Genomic DNA, 17500 nt, shown 5'->3' with positions numbered 1-17500 from the left:
CACACACACACACACATATATGTATGTACGCATGCACACACACACACACACATATGTCTGTACGCATGCACACACACACACACACACACGCACACACACACATATGTATGTACGGATGCACACACACACATATATGCACGTACGCGCACGCACACACACACACACACATATGAATGTACGCACACACACACACACATGCACATATGTATGTATGCATGCACACACACACGCACACACACACATATGTATGTACGCATGCACACACACACATATATGCACATGCACACATACACACATATGAATGTACACACACACACACGCACACAAACACACACATATGCACGCACACACACACACATATGCACGCACGCACACACATGCACACACACTCAAACATATGCACACATGCACACACATGCACACACACACATATGCATGCACACACGCACACACACACATATGCACATATGCATGCGCACACACACACACACACACACACACATATATGCATGTATGCACCACACACACACACACGCACGCACGCACACAAACACACACATATGCACGCACACACACACACACACACACACACATATGAGCTACCTGCCTTCACTTGAACCCCTTAAATTAAGTCCAGTGACGACAGAAACCAGAGGAGTTGAAATAAAACCATGGGCCCAGTGCAGAGTTCATGTCCTGCTGCGGACTCTGCCTTCAGGTCCTGGTGCAGATGAGACTGCAGGACTGTAGAGGAAACACCTGCTCACAGTCTGACCCATGAAAGCTGGTCTTTTCAGAGCGCAGAATTTTCCAGGAAGTCCATGAATAAAAACTCAGATGAATAAAAGGACTGTATTTGTGACTTCTTGGTGACATTCTGACGTGGAACACACTGGGTAACTTGGATTTGGCAGCTTATGAAAAGCTGCTTTGGATTCTATGGGTTCTCTGTTGTAACAAATGTAATTATCTTTACATTATATCAGCCATTGATCCCAACCCGTTGTATGTGATGTTGTGGGAGATACGACCTGCTCCCAAAGTGCAACCAGATAAGCTCCAGTAGTTTACCCTTCACTCGCTGAATTCTTATGCTCGTGTTACAAACCTCACAAACTCATAAGTTTAACACTATTAGATACGCAAAAGTCTATTGTTACAATGTCTGTCTGTCAGGAAATGCACGTTTTATTAAATGAACAGAAACCCTGAAAGTGTGGCAGGTGATCAAGCTGTCATACAGACCTGTCAATCAAATCCACTTGTATTTGACCTGAAATCTGCATGAATGGAGGAAAAATGTAGTGATGGACTAGGTCAGGGCTGTCAAACTCATGTTAGTTCAGTTCCACATCCAGCCTAAATGATGTAGAGTCAAATAATATAAACAATAGGATAAGAACTGTTGAGTGAAAACAGTAAATTCTGTAAAATAAAAAATACACTTAAATATGCATAAATAATCTACAATACATGCAAAAATACACTTAAATATGCTTAATTATCCTACAATACGGGCAAAAATACACTTAAATATGCATAAATATCCTGCAGTACGGGCAAAAATACACTTAAGTATGCTTAATATTCTACAATACATGCAAAAATACACTTAAATATGCATAAATATCCTGCAATACGGGCAAAAATACACTTAAGTATGCTTAATATTCTACAATACATGCAAAAATACACTTAAATATGCATAAATATCCTGCAATACGGGCAAAAATACACTTAAGTATGCTTAATATTCTACAATACATGCAAAAATACACTTAACTATGCGTAAATATCCTTACAATACATGCAAAAAATACACTTAAATATGCTTAAATATTCTGTAATACACACAAAATACACTTAATTATGCTCAAAAATCTTACAATACATGCAAAAATACACTTAATCTGCTTAATATTCTACAATACATGCAAAAATATACTTAAAAATGCTTAAAATCCTACAATACACACAAAAATACACTTAAATATGCTTAAATATCCTACAATACACACAAAAATACATTTAAATATGCGTAAATATCCTACAATATGTGCAAAAATACACTTAAATATGCTTAAATATCCTACAATATTTGCAAAAATACACTTAAATATGCTTAAATATCCTACAATACACGCAAAAATACACTTAAATATGCTTAAATATCCTATAATACATGCAAAAATACACTTAAATATGCTTAAATATCCTACAATACGCGCACAAAATACACTTAAATAGCTTAAATATCCTACAATACATGCAAAAATACACTTAAATATGCGTAAATATCCTACAATACATGCAAAAATACACTTAAATATGCTTGAATATCCTACAATACATGCAAAAATACACTTAAATATGCTTAAATATTCTGTAATACACACAAAATACACTTAATTATGCTCAAAAATCTTACAATACATGCAAAAATACACTTAAATATGCTTAATATTCTACAATACATGCAAAAATATACTTAAATATGCGTAAATATCCTACAATATGTGCAAAAAATACACTTAAATATGCTTAAATATCCTACAATATTTGTAAAAATACACTTAAATATGCTTAAATATCCTACAATACACGAAAAAATACACTTAAATATGCTTAAATATCCTATAATACACGCAAAAATACACTTAAATATGCTTAAATATCCTACAATACGCTCAAAAGTACACTTAAATATCCTTAAATATCCTACAATACACGCAAAAATACACTTAAATATGCTTAAATATCCTACAATACACGCAAAAATACACTTAAATATGCTTAGATATCCTACAATGCACGCAAAAATACACTTAATTATGCTCAAAAATCCTACAATACATGCAAAAATACACTTAAATATGCATAAATATTCTACAATACATGCAAAACTATACTTAAAATGCTTAAAAATCCTCTACAATACACACAAAAATACACTTAAAATTCCGTTAATTAAAATTGTTTACATCTATGAATTGCACTTGAACACAACATGAACAAATATGAACAACCTGAAAATTCTTTAGTAAAATAAGTGCAATGTTAACAATATTACACCTTGGTTTAAAATGTATACACATGAATCACAACGTACAGATCACAGTGGATCTACAAATACACCAAACATTAAACAACAGAGAGAATATTAGTAAATTCCATATACTTCTACTCAGGACATTTTCAGATATTCACATTTTTTTGTAAAAGACTAGTCCTGTAAATGTGAATATTTTTGTGTAAATTTACATTTTTTGCACTAAACAAAGAGACAAATTTGCAGTTTTCATTATTTACAGTTTATTATGATAGTATTTAACTGCTCTGCCCCACTTTAGGTTGAATTGACCTAAAATGATTTTAACAGGCTGGATTTGGTCCCTGGGCGCATGTTTGACACACCTGTGGACTAGGTGTTTCTGAGAAAAGATGAGATAAAAGGAGTTCTGCAAAACATTCATGACTTGTATTTTTTTGGGAGATTGCCAGTGTTGCAGTGTGTGGAGCATCATCTGCAGTGATACCGTTTTAAATTACTTCCAGGTTGACTTCATTTTTGAGCCAAGGCCCCTTGTCCCTTGGTTTCACCTCACCATTTATCTGTTACATTTAGCATGCATATCAAGACAAGCCAATATTATATTTAGATATGTACTGTATTATTTATGTTAGGTATCATAACTCAATTTAATATCTTTTTAAATATGTATGTTACTTATTTGCTTAATGCGACACATATAGTTATATTGTATTATACATACAGTTGCACTTCTCTGTAGCTGTGTACGTTAGCCAAGTACACTTTATGAACACAGGAAGGCTGTCTGAAACCCCACCAGTGCCAACATGCTGAGGTCAGCGTTTTCTGACTTTAACACCAAAAGTACTGAACAGATAGAACGGTGACATAACACACAAATATGGAGAAACAGAACAGGGGAAATGTCAGAATAGAAGTAAAAGCTTCTTTTATATCACATTTTACAGAACAGGGGTTTCCAACACAGCTGTCAGGACATGCACAGATGTTCATTTTGTACTTTTTTTATATATTGAAGTATTTTTCATCACACTCACTTTACATGTACTCTAGTTCTTCTTACAACTGCAGAAGTAGCCTGCTCCTCCCTGGGGGTTCTGGCAAGGGGTCACTGATCAGCAGGCTCTCTTTTAAGGCTAAAGCAAACAACAACAACTCCAACCCCCCCCCCCCCCCCACAAAAAAAAAAAAGACCAAAAAATCCATTATGAATTCACTTTACTACAGTGCTTGTAAATAATGGCGAGGTAGAGGCAGTCGGGGAACCTGAGCGCAGCAAGCAGCAGATGTGCCAGGGAGGAGGTCTGGGTTCTCCACAAACACATGCACGTCTGACAATTCACAGCCCTTCGAACATGGATTCTAAGAAAGCAACCACCCGAACACGGCTCCGGCCTGACCCACCTGAACAGAGTGGAGGAACTCCACCAAATGGACAGATTCACACTTGTGTTGAGACTGCATGCAGAACTCGACATGAGAAAGTGGAACAAATGGATTGCTTTTTTAGGGACAATTAATGTGGGTACTGACCCCAAAAGAAAAAGATCTGCAGCTCAAATTTGATTGAATTTACATGACTTCATTGATGCTACATACAGGTGCCAATTGAAAACCTTGTTCTGAATAATAACAAATACATATTTTGCCGAATGCTGATTGTTTTGTTATTATGTTATTCCGTTAATTAGGTTACTGCAGCGGTTCCCAACCTTTTATGGCTCGTGACCCCATTTTAACATGCCAAATTTCCGGCGACCCCAGAAGACCCCAACAAAGACATTTTTTTTGCTAAAATGAACTTGGTTTTAATCATGTAATAGTTTGTTACTGTGTTGCAAATAAACATTAATTTTAGATGATATTTAGTCTATATAACGTCTATTATTGTGGACAGAGGCAGTAAATCCAGGTGTAGATTACTGCACAAAGGCTCAGGATCTGTCCAGTCAGTCCAGCTGGGATTTACAAGGAGGACAATTAATACTGAACAAACAGGAACTGAAACTATGAATTATGAAAGAGCTGCAGCATCTGAAACTGACCACAGTGAACATTTGACAGATAAACAGAACCACAGTGCTCCAGTTTCAGCTTCAGTTTGTCATGTCTGTTATGGATTGGGATTGTCTCTGTCAGTGCAACAAATATTTTTAGTAGTAATTTATTTTTTTTTTCATCAATAACTTTCAGACGACCTCATTGAATCCTAGGCGACCTCACGTGGGGTCCGATCCCAGGGTTGAAAACATTGTGTTACTGTCACGTCTTTGTTTTTGTGTTAACAAAACAAACCAAAAAAAAAACAAACCCAAAAAAAAAAAAAAGACAATAAAGAATGGGGAAAAAAAACCCAAACAGAAAAAAAGAACATGGATTCTATGTCATTCAGTGATTTCTCAGTTAAATGGCAGTAGTAGTGGGGTCAGTGTGTGCAGTCAGGGTGTTGTGTTGCAGATAGTCCACACCATTTGTGCGGAATAAACGACAATATTATACAGCCCCCCCCCCCCCCAAGCCCTGTTGACTTTGTCTGCTACTCATTAGGCTGGAACACATGAAAGTCCACTTGTTTCCTCTTTAGCTTCACCACCCATCCCCCTCCGCTCTGCTCCTCCTGCTCTCCCTCTCTCCTCTCTCCTCTCTCCCTCTCTCTCTCTCTCTCTCTCTCTCTCTCTCTCTCTCTCTGTGGATGAGTGTGTGCGCATTCCTTCGCCTCCATCGGACCGTCGGAGGTTGAGGCCTCCGCACACACACACCCTCACACACACACACACACACACACATCTGCGCAGATCTGCCATCAGTGTCGCCCGTACCACAACACGCAGGAACATGAGGTAAGACCCAGTTTTGGAATCATTTGTGAGCTCGACTAGCAGCCAGGCTGAGCTGAGCCAGGCTGAGCCCTCGCAGCCAGGCTGAGAGCTGAGCCAGGCTGCTGTGCTCAGGCTGGTTACACCGGCTGGAGCGCACCTTCGTCCGCCGCCGCTCCCAGCTCGGACCTGCTGCTCAGACACTTGTTGTGGGCTCAGTTTAACGCTGTGTCCGTCAGTGTCAGATCCCTCAGACCTCATTCGCGTGGACTTTTGTCACAGCTGACTTTGGCTGTGAAGTTATGTAATTGCCGCCCTGCGCGTGGAGGACACGGTGGGCTTTGAGCGCGCATCAGAGAAGCCCCTGCAGACACGTGTCAGCTGGCATCACAGCCTCCACCCGCACTTTTCTGCCCCCCCCACCCCCCTCCCTTCACTCAGTCATTTCCACTCAGTGCGTGTTTTTCGGTGTGTGACAGACGGACTCCTCTGATGTGTTGTGGTGATTCATCATGACTTAAATGTGTTGAGAATCCAAACATCTGCTTCAGTCTGGCTTCAGACCAGTGCTCCCCAACCTTTTAGACTCCTGACCCCATTTGAACATCACACATTTCTGGCGACCCCAGACTTTTTTTTTTTTTTGCTAAAATTAATTTGTTTTTGATCATGTAATAGTTTGCTATACTATGCTGCAAATAAACATTCACTTTAGATAACATTTGGTCTGTATAATGTCTGTTATCGTGGACAGAGGCAGTAAATCCAGGTGTAGATTACTGCACAAAGGCTCAGGATCTGTCCAGCCAGTCCAGCTGGGATTTACAAGGAGGACAATTAATACTGAACAAACAGGAACTGAAACTATGAATTATGAAAGAGCTGCAGCATCTGAAACTGACCACAATGAACATTTGACACAAACAGAACCACAGTGCTGCAGTTTCAGCTTCAGTTTGTCTGGTATGGATTGTGACTGTCTCTATCAACTCAACATACAGGGTGGGGAAGCAAAATGTACAATGAACATTTAGTTGTTTTTTCTCAGCAGACACTACGTCAGTTGTTTTGAAACCAAACATATACTGATGTCATAATCATACCTAACACTATTATCCATACCTTTTCACAAACTTTTGCCCATATGAGTAATCAGGAAAGCAAACGTCAAAGAGTGTGTGATTTGCTGAATGCACTCGTCACACCAAAGGAGATTTCAAAATAGTTGGAGTGTCCATAAAGACTGTTTCTAATGGAAAGAAGAGAATGACTATGAGCAAAACTATTACCAGAAAGTCTGGAAGATACTATTAAAGAAGAATGGGAGAAGTTGTCACCCCAATATTTGAGGAACACTTGCGCAAGTTTCAGGAAGCGTGTGAAGGCAGTTATTGAGAAAGAAGGAGGACACATAGAATAAAAACATTTTCTATTATGGACATTTTCTTGTGGCAAATAAATTCTCATGACTTTCAATAAACTAATTGGTCATACACTGTCTTTCAATCCCTGCCTCAAAATATTGTACATTTTGCTTCCCCACCCTGTATATTGTTTATTAGTAAGTTTTTTATATTTATTTTTATCAATTACCAGAAATTTCAGGCGACCTCATTTGAATTCCAGGCGACCCCAGGTGGGGTCCCGACCCCAAGGTTGACATCCACTGGTTTAGGCAGAGGAGAGCACACATGCTGTTTGGAATTCTGCTTCTGTGTGTTTTCTAGTTTCTTCTTGGCTGATGAATCAATTTAACAGAGCAGTTGTTAGCAACAAGCAGCCTGTGAGGTAACAGACTGTGCAGTGGAAGCCCCTCACAATGCACGGGTCTGGAATGGAACGGCTCTGAGGCTGCACGGGTCTGGAATGGAACGGCTCTGGGGCTGCACGGGTCTGGAATGGAACGGCTCTGGGGCTGACTGTACACCCATGACAACGAGTCCCCTGATGTGCTTCAAAACAAGGACACCTGGTTGGAGCAGATGCACATCAGTCCATCTCATGCACAGCTGTCAAACATCTGGTCTGTGGGCTGGATTTGTGAAAAGCAAAATGTAAACTGAAGATCTGAACAATCAAGGATGTTCAGATCCTGTTAGTTCAGGGGTCACACACAGACCGTTACGATCTGATGGATCAGACCAGTCCAATACTATTGTAATAACTAGAAATAATGACAACTACAGCTTCAACTACGACCTGGAAAGTCTTAAGAGAACAAAGTGTAACCTGACTAATATTCTGCCTGTTATTAAATGTGTATTTGTAGACCCACTGTGACCTGTCAGCTGGATGCACATGTGAAAGGGGTTCACTGAGGCAGAGTTAGGGATGGAACGATTACCGGTATAACGATAAACCGAGGTAAATTCCCAGTGGTTAGTATTACCCTTTAAATTCTAATTATCATGATAACCGTGTTTTATTAGCGCACTTTAAAAACTCAGAGAGAGAGAGAGAGAGACCTCTGTTCTATCTATCTATCTATGGAAAAGAAATTAAAACAACTCAAACTCTCTCTGTAAAATGGTCAAACCGTGTCCATACGGTTCCATCTTTAATGCACATTTGTATGTTTGATGTTTACAGGTTAATATTTGAATGTTTCTGCAACAGAAAGTACATTGTGCTGTTATTTTATTTGTTTGTTTGTTTGTTTTTCAAAATACAACTTTATTAAATTCTTTCAGTGTGTGTATCAGTACTTTTTGAACATTTTGAGCACAATTTCAACAATACCGCGATAATCATGATAACCCTGATAATTTTGGTCACAATAACCGTGATATGAAATGTTCTTATCCTTACATCCCTAGGCAGAATATTGTTAAAATTATATTTATTTTTCTTCAGACATTTCAGGTTGTTATTCACAGTTTTAAGGAAATTGTAGATGGAAACATTTTCATAATGTCATTGCACTTTTTTCACAGTATTATTTTACTGGTTTGGCCCACTTCAGATTAAGGATGGAACCATATGAAAATTTCATATCACGGTTATTGTGACCAGAATTATCACAGTTCTCATTATTATCGCAGTATTGTTGAAATTGTGCTCAAAATGTTCAAAAAGTACTGATACACACACTGAAAGAATTTAACCAAGTTGTACTTAAATAATAATAATAATAATAATAATAATAATAATAATAAATGGCACAATGTCCCTTCTGTGTCAGAAACATTCCAATATTAACCCTTAGTGGTCTGAGTCTATTCTGTCTGTTTTTCAGTCCTTTTGATTTTACCTTTATATACTATAGAAACAAATGTTTACTATACCCATGTTTGGGATCTGTTTTTTCAGCACAACTTCATCTATATCATCTGTCTATTTTTTTTTTTTTTACTTTAACCTACTATAAAAACATAAAAGGACAAGGACAAAAAACACACAAAAAAAACATAAAATCCGATTTGACAAATGTATATATTGCATAAATAACACGCAGATGCTGAACGAACCTTTTCAAAGACTTTAAAAGTGAATATTGGTTCCAAATATTAGGTATATACAATTAAATTTGTAATAAATTAAAACTATATTCAGATATTTGACATAAAAGCAGATCTTTACACAGGCGTTTTCTCTGGAAAAGTGCGGTAAATAAACACAGTTATCATGATAATTAGTATTTAAACGGTAATACTAACCGTCTGCAATTTTACCTTTTATTGTTTATTGTTTAGTTTAGTTTGTTTAGTTTATTGTTCTACCGGTAATTGTTACATCCCTGCTTCAGGTCCTAACGGGCTGAATGTAGCCCCTGGAATAAAAAGAGTTTCCCAGCGCTGTTCTGACGGGCGGCTGGAGTGTGGAACAGACTGTCACCTGCCTGCAGCCTGCTTTGGAAACAGAGGACCTGAATAATATGCATCTGGAAGCACGGGTGCAAACCTAAGCCCACAGACCAAACACTTATTTCAAAGTCCCAGTGGTGTCAGGAGAGGCCCGGTCACCTCTGCGGCGTTCATGACAGCAGCTCTGAGTGGACGCGCAGCGGCCGGCTGGTGCAAAGCTTCTCAGTGATTGATGAGGCTGATCGTTAATCATTCAGAGGGTCAGTCCATCCGTCAGTGAATGTGTTGGTTTAAACCTTAAACACTGTCAAGCTTACAGACTGACGTTGTGCACCTTCTGCTTATAGTGGCTTCACTTTTTCACCAGTTTTGTTGTTGTCTGAGTTATTTTTTGTGTTGAGGAATTCACCTGGCTGCACCTGATGATGGACTGAAATTAATAAATGAAATTATTTATCTTAACCCTTCATGCCACGTGGTCACTCAGTGGTCAGTTCTTCTCAGCTGTTCTCTTGTATATTCAGGGGTTTTGTTGTTTTAGTTTCATTCAGCCAACACAGGGACACATATGCACCATCCCATAATAATACACTGACATTCAGACCATTACTGTAACTGTGCTGTTCTAGATAAACCTGATCTGCACTGACAGTTTGAGTGGAAATCATTGCTTGTTATTGTTATTAGACTGTAGTTTGTTTGTTTTTTTTGCATATATTCATAAAGTGGTAATAACTAATATTACAGTATGTTCAAATGTGACAAACACCAGATTAACAGCATTTAAAAAATATATATATAGTTTTCCACTCAGTATATCAGTAAATACATGTTTCTTTGCTTCAAAAATGAAATGCATGGTGTCCAGCTGAGTGGATGTTTTTGCACCTCCGTGAAAAATAGGTTCATAAAAAAAATTATCAATCGCATTGTCTTTTTTTTATACCTAAGAGGAATAAAAACACTCAGGAAAAATAACTTGATTAGGGTCAAAAACAGTATTCAAATCTCCCTGATGGGACATTTTAGAGACAATCTGACCCCCAATTTTTTACTTTTAATACATTTTTACTTTAGTTCACGGGGTGTCAAACTCATTTTCTTTTGGGGGCCACATTCAGCCAATTGATCTCCAGTGAGCCGAACCAGTAAAATGATAACATAATAACCTATAAATAATAACAACTGCAAAAAATTACATTAAATGTTGAAACTATTTTCATTTTACACACTTTCCAAAGCAAAAAAAAGATGTGAATAACCTGAAAAAACCCTGAAATTTCTGAAGAAAAACAAATACAATTTGTTCAATATTCTGCCTCAACTTATGATTTCTACATGTGCATTACAGATCAGACCTACCCAAGACACCAAAACAGGCTGAATATTGTTAAAATTCAACTTATTTTTCTTTAGACATTCCAGGTGTTCATATTTGTTCAGGTTATTAACATTTTATTGTTAAAGGATATCAGAATTTATGTTCTTTGCAACAAATTCATGTTGCCATTTTTTATAAGCATAATGTCATATTGTTGTTCTCCACATTAAACCAAGAAGAAAATTTGGCGTCATTATTTCTAAGTTATTCTGCTGTTATTTTTGAGTTTTGATGCCCTTGACTGTTTAATATCTTCACTGTAATTTTTTGCATTGTGCACTTTGTAAATTCATCTCACAGGCCAGATTGGGAACCTTTGGCGGGCCGGTTTGGCCCCTGGGCTGCATGGTTGACACCTGGCTTTAGTTGGACCATAAGGGATTATCCAAAACAAGGAGCTACTTTATACTGAAATAATTTGTTGGAATGGCGATCAATAAAGTTCACTCTCTGAGGGACATTACTGCATTTCAACTCATTAAGGTCTCATAATTCATGCCTGAAAGGGTAAATGTAATAAAGGATTCCAAATATTTCCACTGAAATATTTTGGAATTGAAAGTTCAAGTTAACATGAGTTCCAGTCTTGTTAGAGACATGTTGGCAGGTGTTCTTAGCAGGCGTTATCAGCTGCAGCTCTGCTGGTTTGGTGAACACTATGGATATTGACATGCAGGTGTTTGAATTGAAACACGCTGTGAGGCTTTGGGCGCTTGATATTTCTGTGTGTGACTCACTTGAGTTTATTTCGGTCTTTTTTTTGCCTAAGAATGACTGTATGATCAATAGGGGTTGGAGTTGTTCAGTCACTCTGAGTCATTTTCAGTCAGATCAGAGCACCTGCCGTCAGGAGGGAAACAGTGAACATATACTGTACTAATGTTTATCATTAGGTGTGTTTCCCTCCAGCTGGAGTACAAAACTAAAGCCATTCCCACAATTTCACACACCTCTTATGTCTGTCACCTTAAGCATCAGCTGTGTTTTTATGTAATTATATAAAATACTATATCTAACAGGCAAACATTTAAGCCATGATGAGGATGATGATGATGATGATGATGACGAAGAGCCAGCTTTCAATATTTAGAAAACAGTAGTGGATAGAAGTGTCTAAATTCCACACCAGAATTTCAGGAAATTAAAAAAGAAGCTTTTTTGCTGCATTAAATACCAGGGCTGGAAGAAAATATCCAGTTCTGCAATATATCGCAATATTTCATTTCACAATACTGTATCAATATCAAGAAGTACTGTATCAATATTTTTAGGTATTATTCAGATGCAGATTTGTGAAGGTTCATTTTTGGGTTTTTTTTGTTTTTCTTTTTTCTTACATTTATTTATTCTTATTTCCACACTCTTTTATTCAATAATGTTCATTCCTTGTTTGGATTGAACTCAAATCCTGTTCTGATGTTAGTTGTGAACTAATAGAATCTGAACATTTGAACAGGATCTGAAACTGGAATGTCTGTAAAACAGGAATTTCAGGTTGAACACAGTTTGAACATGTGGTGATATTAGCATTAGATCCTGTTGGGATCAAATAAAAATGTGTTGAGTATTTGTGCAGATTTCTGCTGAATTCCATTCTACAAGGAAATAATCATTTAAAAAAAGAAACAAACAAAAAAAATAGCCTTTTAACAGTATCAGATATGTCGTGATATATCGTATCGTAATCCTAGTATTGTGATTGTATCGTATCGCCAGATTCTTGCCGATACACAGCCCTATTAAATACTTGGTATGTCTCATTCAGTCTCTTTCAGAAAGATGTCCTGTGGGGATGACGTAACATGGGATGATGGGAGTTTTAACCACTGTTGTTTTAGAAAATCTCTGACACAACTCACACAGGCAGGAGTTACAGAGGAGGCAATGTTTTTACCGTTCATGAAAGTTTATTTCACGCTATGTTTAGTAACTTTTATGTATGCAATGTCATTTTATAGTAATGGAATTACCGTAAGTAATGTTATCCACTGCAGCGATACCCCCGTAACATTCAGCCCCACTTCAGCCAAAAAATGACAACCCTGACCACCAGAGGGGGTAATCCAGCTCCACTGAGTAAAAGTCCTGCCATGTGTTGGTTCTACCTGTTAATGGTCAGAACAAATATATGGGTGAGAAGTAAGAAGTCTTAAGAATAAATATATCGAGATATTATGCTGCGTATCGTACCGTACCATAGTGTATTGTGAGGTCCCCTCAGATTCCCAGCCCTAGTTGAATGAATGTGACAAAAAAAGCTAAATACACAATGGTGGTCAGGTGATGTTAAACTGGCACCAGGCGTAATGAACAGTGGGTTTGTTTTTCCAACATTTGTTACATAACTTTATTGCAGCTCTAACAGTGATCCTTTCCAATCCTGAACCAAGTAGTTGTTGAGCAGAAGTGCAACAGCTCTGCACATTAAAAAAAAAAATTAAAAACATGTTATCAACCTAATGTGTCTTTTCTGTGTCAGGACATGTTCTGATGAGGTGAGGGATCTAATGGGACGTTCACAGTCACAGAAAAGTCACATTTATGCTACCAGACACATGAGCTCAGTGGTTTGTGGTAAAGCACTGGTGGCACAATGGAATATATGAAATATATGAATAAACAGGAAAAGCACTCAGAGAGCACAGACCTACGCCAACACAGAAGTGTGTAAAACAGAAGTGTGTAATGTTGGTTGTTCCATTAAATCACAAATGAACAATTGTTCATTTATTATCGTGAGATGACACGAGAAGTCATTCCGTAAACATGTCAACAAACTTAAATAAGGTGTTTACATCCAGATATATTCATTATTATTCTATATTACCCTCTATCTCCTACTAAATTCTAAAATGATGTGGTTTCCTGGTGTATCCACACATACACACGTTTCTTCTTCGTCTTCACTTGTTGTAACGTCCGTCTACATCGGTTTTTTTAATTCACCTGACTCTAGTTGCGAAAAAAGGTCTTTCCATTGCAGTTTTGCGTGATATACCATTTGCGCTACACCTGAAAAACCACCTCTTGAACCGGTTTGCTTTTCCACAGGCCAAGAGCCAAGTCAGAGCTGCGTTATTACATCATTATAAAATCTGATCATGTGACTGGGTCTGGTGTGGGAGACGCTCACCCAAAAGCAGGCGCTGCTTTTGTGTTTACAGCCTATATTACAATCCACAGGGAAAAGCACAAATATTCACTCTGTGGCATTTGTCGTAAACATAAATATGTGGGTTTCTATGTGACACAGTGCATGGATAGTCTGTAAACAGATCATTCCTGAGGTCAGCAGAGCAGTGTTATGATCCAAGTTTATGTGAGGCACAGGAAAACACAGACAAAATGAACTTTATGCATTTAAATGGGTTTATTCACACTGAATTAAAAAAAATAGGCTCAAATAAAAAATGCTTCAAAAACTTTACAAAAGGGAAGAAAAGTCCAGGGTGGTGTGTTGCTTGAATCTGCCTCCTCGTCCATGGAGAACAGCTGTAAAGAACAAAACAAAGAAACCGCGCTTTAATTGGACATGTTCTTCTGCTCTTCTACAGTTTTAGCTCGAGTTGGTGTAGAAATAGACTTAGCTAATGTTAAAACAAATTTCACAAGCATGCGTGAATCTTAAACTGTATCGTATATATGTATATGTTAGTCAGAATTATTTGATTAAAATTAGAACGATCACTTAAACACTTGTTAAGTGCATATTTTGTTGTTTTACTTTATTTTAGGTATTCATGGTTTGATGTTGAAAAACGTTTTTGTCATTTTAAGTCAAGGAAGTTTTTATATCCACAACCTTAACTCATGATCAAATATTAAATTTGAAAGAAATAACAATTTGACATTTATCATAATTATACGCATTAACTGATATATACCTGTCAACTCAGGATAAACTTTTTTTTTTTTTTTTTTTTTTTATGACTTTATTTAAACTTTTTCAGTCCAGAAAACCAGGACATATACTCTTAATGAGAACAAACAAACCAAAACAACAATCACAAAATCAACTACGTCAGGGAGTTGTCTGAAATGTGCAATTAGAGACTCGTTAATCCATTCATTTTGAGAATGTAGTAAAACTCAAAGGATTGGGTGTGAAATTTAGTTTTGATTCATCACTTTGTGTATTTCAAGATACGTTACAAGATACAGTGAAGTATCCACATAGGTCAATTATATTTTTTTTTCATCAACTGTATTGAAAAAACTGATACTTGCGCACTGGAAATGTACCTACGAGCCTTCACTGTCACACTGGAAACCAGAGTTGAGTTATTGTTTGAATATAGAAAAGGCAACAGCCACGGAAAAGAACAAATTAACCCAATTTGGAGAAAAGTGGTCGAAAAATTGATAATATATATTGGAATGTATTGTATAATGTAATGTATTGATAACTGCCCTTTTGGCCCAGTCCTAAATGAAGGATCCAGTGAATACAGTTCATCTGTAAATATGGAATTATCTGCACCTTTGACTGTCATACTGGGACCAGTTGACTGTAAAAGGGAAGGCTTATGGGACTAACTGGTGATCTCAGGTGAACCTTTCCTTTAACAGAGTCAGTCTGATGTTGCAGTTTTCCACAAAGCGTGCTGTCAATCAAAGCCTGTTCAGTCGGTGGACCTGCACAGATCAGTGACTGTGAGCGCAGACAGGCTGACGGCACTGCTGCACCCGATCCAGTGTCGGACAGACCCACCTGTTCAAGAGGTGCACTGATCGGTAGATTTAGACTCATTAAATAATTGAACAGGTCTGGTAAGTGGATCCTTTAAAGTGGGAACTGGGGTGGATAGTGCACACGCTTTGATCCAACTTCCACAGCCCAGGGGCGGCAGACTGTCCTCAGCACTGCGCAAAAGTCACTGTAAAAGTCTGTCCTTTTAAAGCTACAAACATCATTTTATCTGCACAGAAGTTTTGCTGTTCCAAATTTTCTGCTTGGAAATTGTAAATTAAGACTAGAGATGTAACGATTACTGGTACAACGATAAACCGCGGTAAAATTGCAGATGGTTAGTATCACTGTTTGAATTCTAATTCTCATGATAACTGTGTTCGATTACTGCACTTTTAGGAGAAAAAACCCTCTGTAAAGATCTGCTTTTATGTCAAATATCTGAGTATAGTTTGAATTTATTACAATTTTGATTTTATATGCCTAATATTTGGAACCAATATTCAGTTTTAAAGTCTTTGAAAAGGTTCATTCTTTGTGTTATTTGTGCAATAAATTATATAAATTTTTCAAATCGGATTTTATATATATTTTTTTGTGTTTTCTGTCCTTTTATGTTTTTATAGTAGGTTAAAGTGAAAAAATAATAGACAGATGATATAGATGAAGTTGTGCTGAAAAAACAGATCCCAAACATGTGTATAGTAAACATTTGTTTCTATAGTATATAAAGGCCAAATCAAAAGGACTGAAAAACAGACAGAATAGACTCAGACCACTAAGGGTTAATATTTGAATGTTTCTGACACAGAAGGGGCATTGGGACTATTATTTTATTTTATTTTATTTTATTTAAAATTCAACTTGGTTAAATTATTTCAGTGTGTGTATTAGTACTTTTTGAACATTTTGAGCACAGTTTCAATAATACTGCAATAATAATGATAACTGTGATAATTTTGGTCCCAGTAACCGTGATATGAAATTTTCATATGGTTCCATCCCTAATAGAGGGTCTGCCTGTGACGTCAGCGCTGGCAGAAGTCACTGTGGCTCCGCCCACTGAGTGTCAGACAGAGGCAGATGAGTGACAGCGTTGGCTTCAGTCCTGTCTAAACTGAAGAACAATATGGAATCCAAAATGGGGCAGAGCTGTTGTGTTTGATTGTATTTTCAGGTTCTTAAAGCAGTGGGAGCTATCGTTTACAGACACCCAAAGACAAAGAAAAGAGAAGGAGATGGATCCACAAATCCAGGAAACCAAACCTAGATCTGTGGATCCTGTTTGGGGTCAGCTAACATTCACTGATGCTGTATTTTTGGCTCCAATCAGACCTGAAATGACCTGTTGTTTTGGCTAACGGTCCTTCTTAGTGCAGCTCTTGGTTTCATGATCAGATCTTTCCTGGTTTTTGTCTTCAGTTTGTGATTGTGAACCTTGTGCTCCTACATGATTAGTAAACGAACTGAAACTGAGGCCAACCTAGTTTTACAAATACGGAGGAACTGGAGAATAAAGCTACGACGGAGTATTAGGACCACAGAAGAAAAGAAAAACACTGGGCACTACCAGAAGAAAGTCAGAAAATATGGAGATAAAACCTGGAATTTAATGAGAATAAAGTCAAATACAAAAACAATCACAATGTTATGAGAATAAAGTCGTGGTTATAAAAAAAAACCTCATAATTTAACAAAAATGTCATTGGTTTATGAGATTAAAGTCGTCATATTCTGACAATAAAGCCATAATATTCT

General features: G+C 37.3%; 1 protein-coding gene across 2 annotated transcripts in view; it reads left to right on the top strand.

Annotated features, from left to right (window-relative positions):
* Positions 1-5872: 5872 nt before the first annotated feature.
* The window catches only part of kcnip3a (Kv channel interacting protein 3a, calsenilin), a 163568-nt gene continuing 151940 nt past the window's right edge, over positions 5873-17500 (top strand). For both annotated transcript variants that reach the window (XM_030143340.1, XM_030143339.1), the window contains exon 1: positions 5873-5890. In XM_030143340.1, coding sequence (XP_029999200.1) covers positions 5888-5890 — 3 coding nt within the window. In that variant the 5' untranslated portion in view covers positions 5873-5887. The remainder of the gene's footprint in view (positions 5891-17500) is intronic.

The sequence above is a fragment of the Sphaeramia orbicularis genome, chromosome 9 (assembly GCF_902148855.1).
Source record: "Sphaeramia orbicularis chromosome 9, fSphaOr1.1, whole genome shotgun sequence".
Classification (NCBI taxonomy): Eukaryota; Metazoa; Chordata; class Actinopteri; order Kurtiformes; family Apogonidae; genus Sphaeramia; species Sphaeramia orbicularis.
The sequence above is the reverse complement of the archived record's forward strand: the minus strand, read 5'-3'. Positions and strand labels throughout refer to the sequence as shown.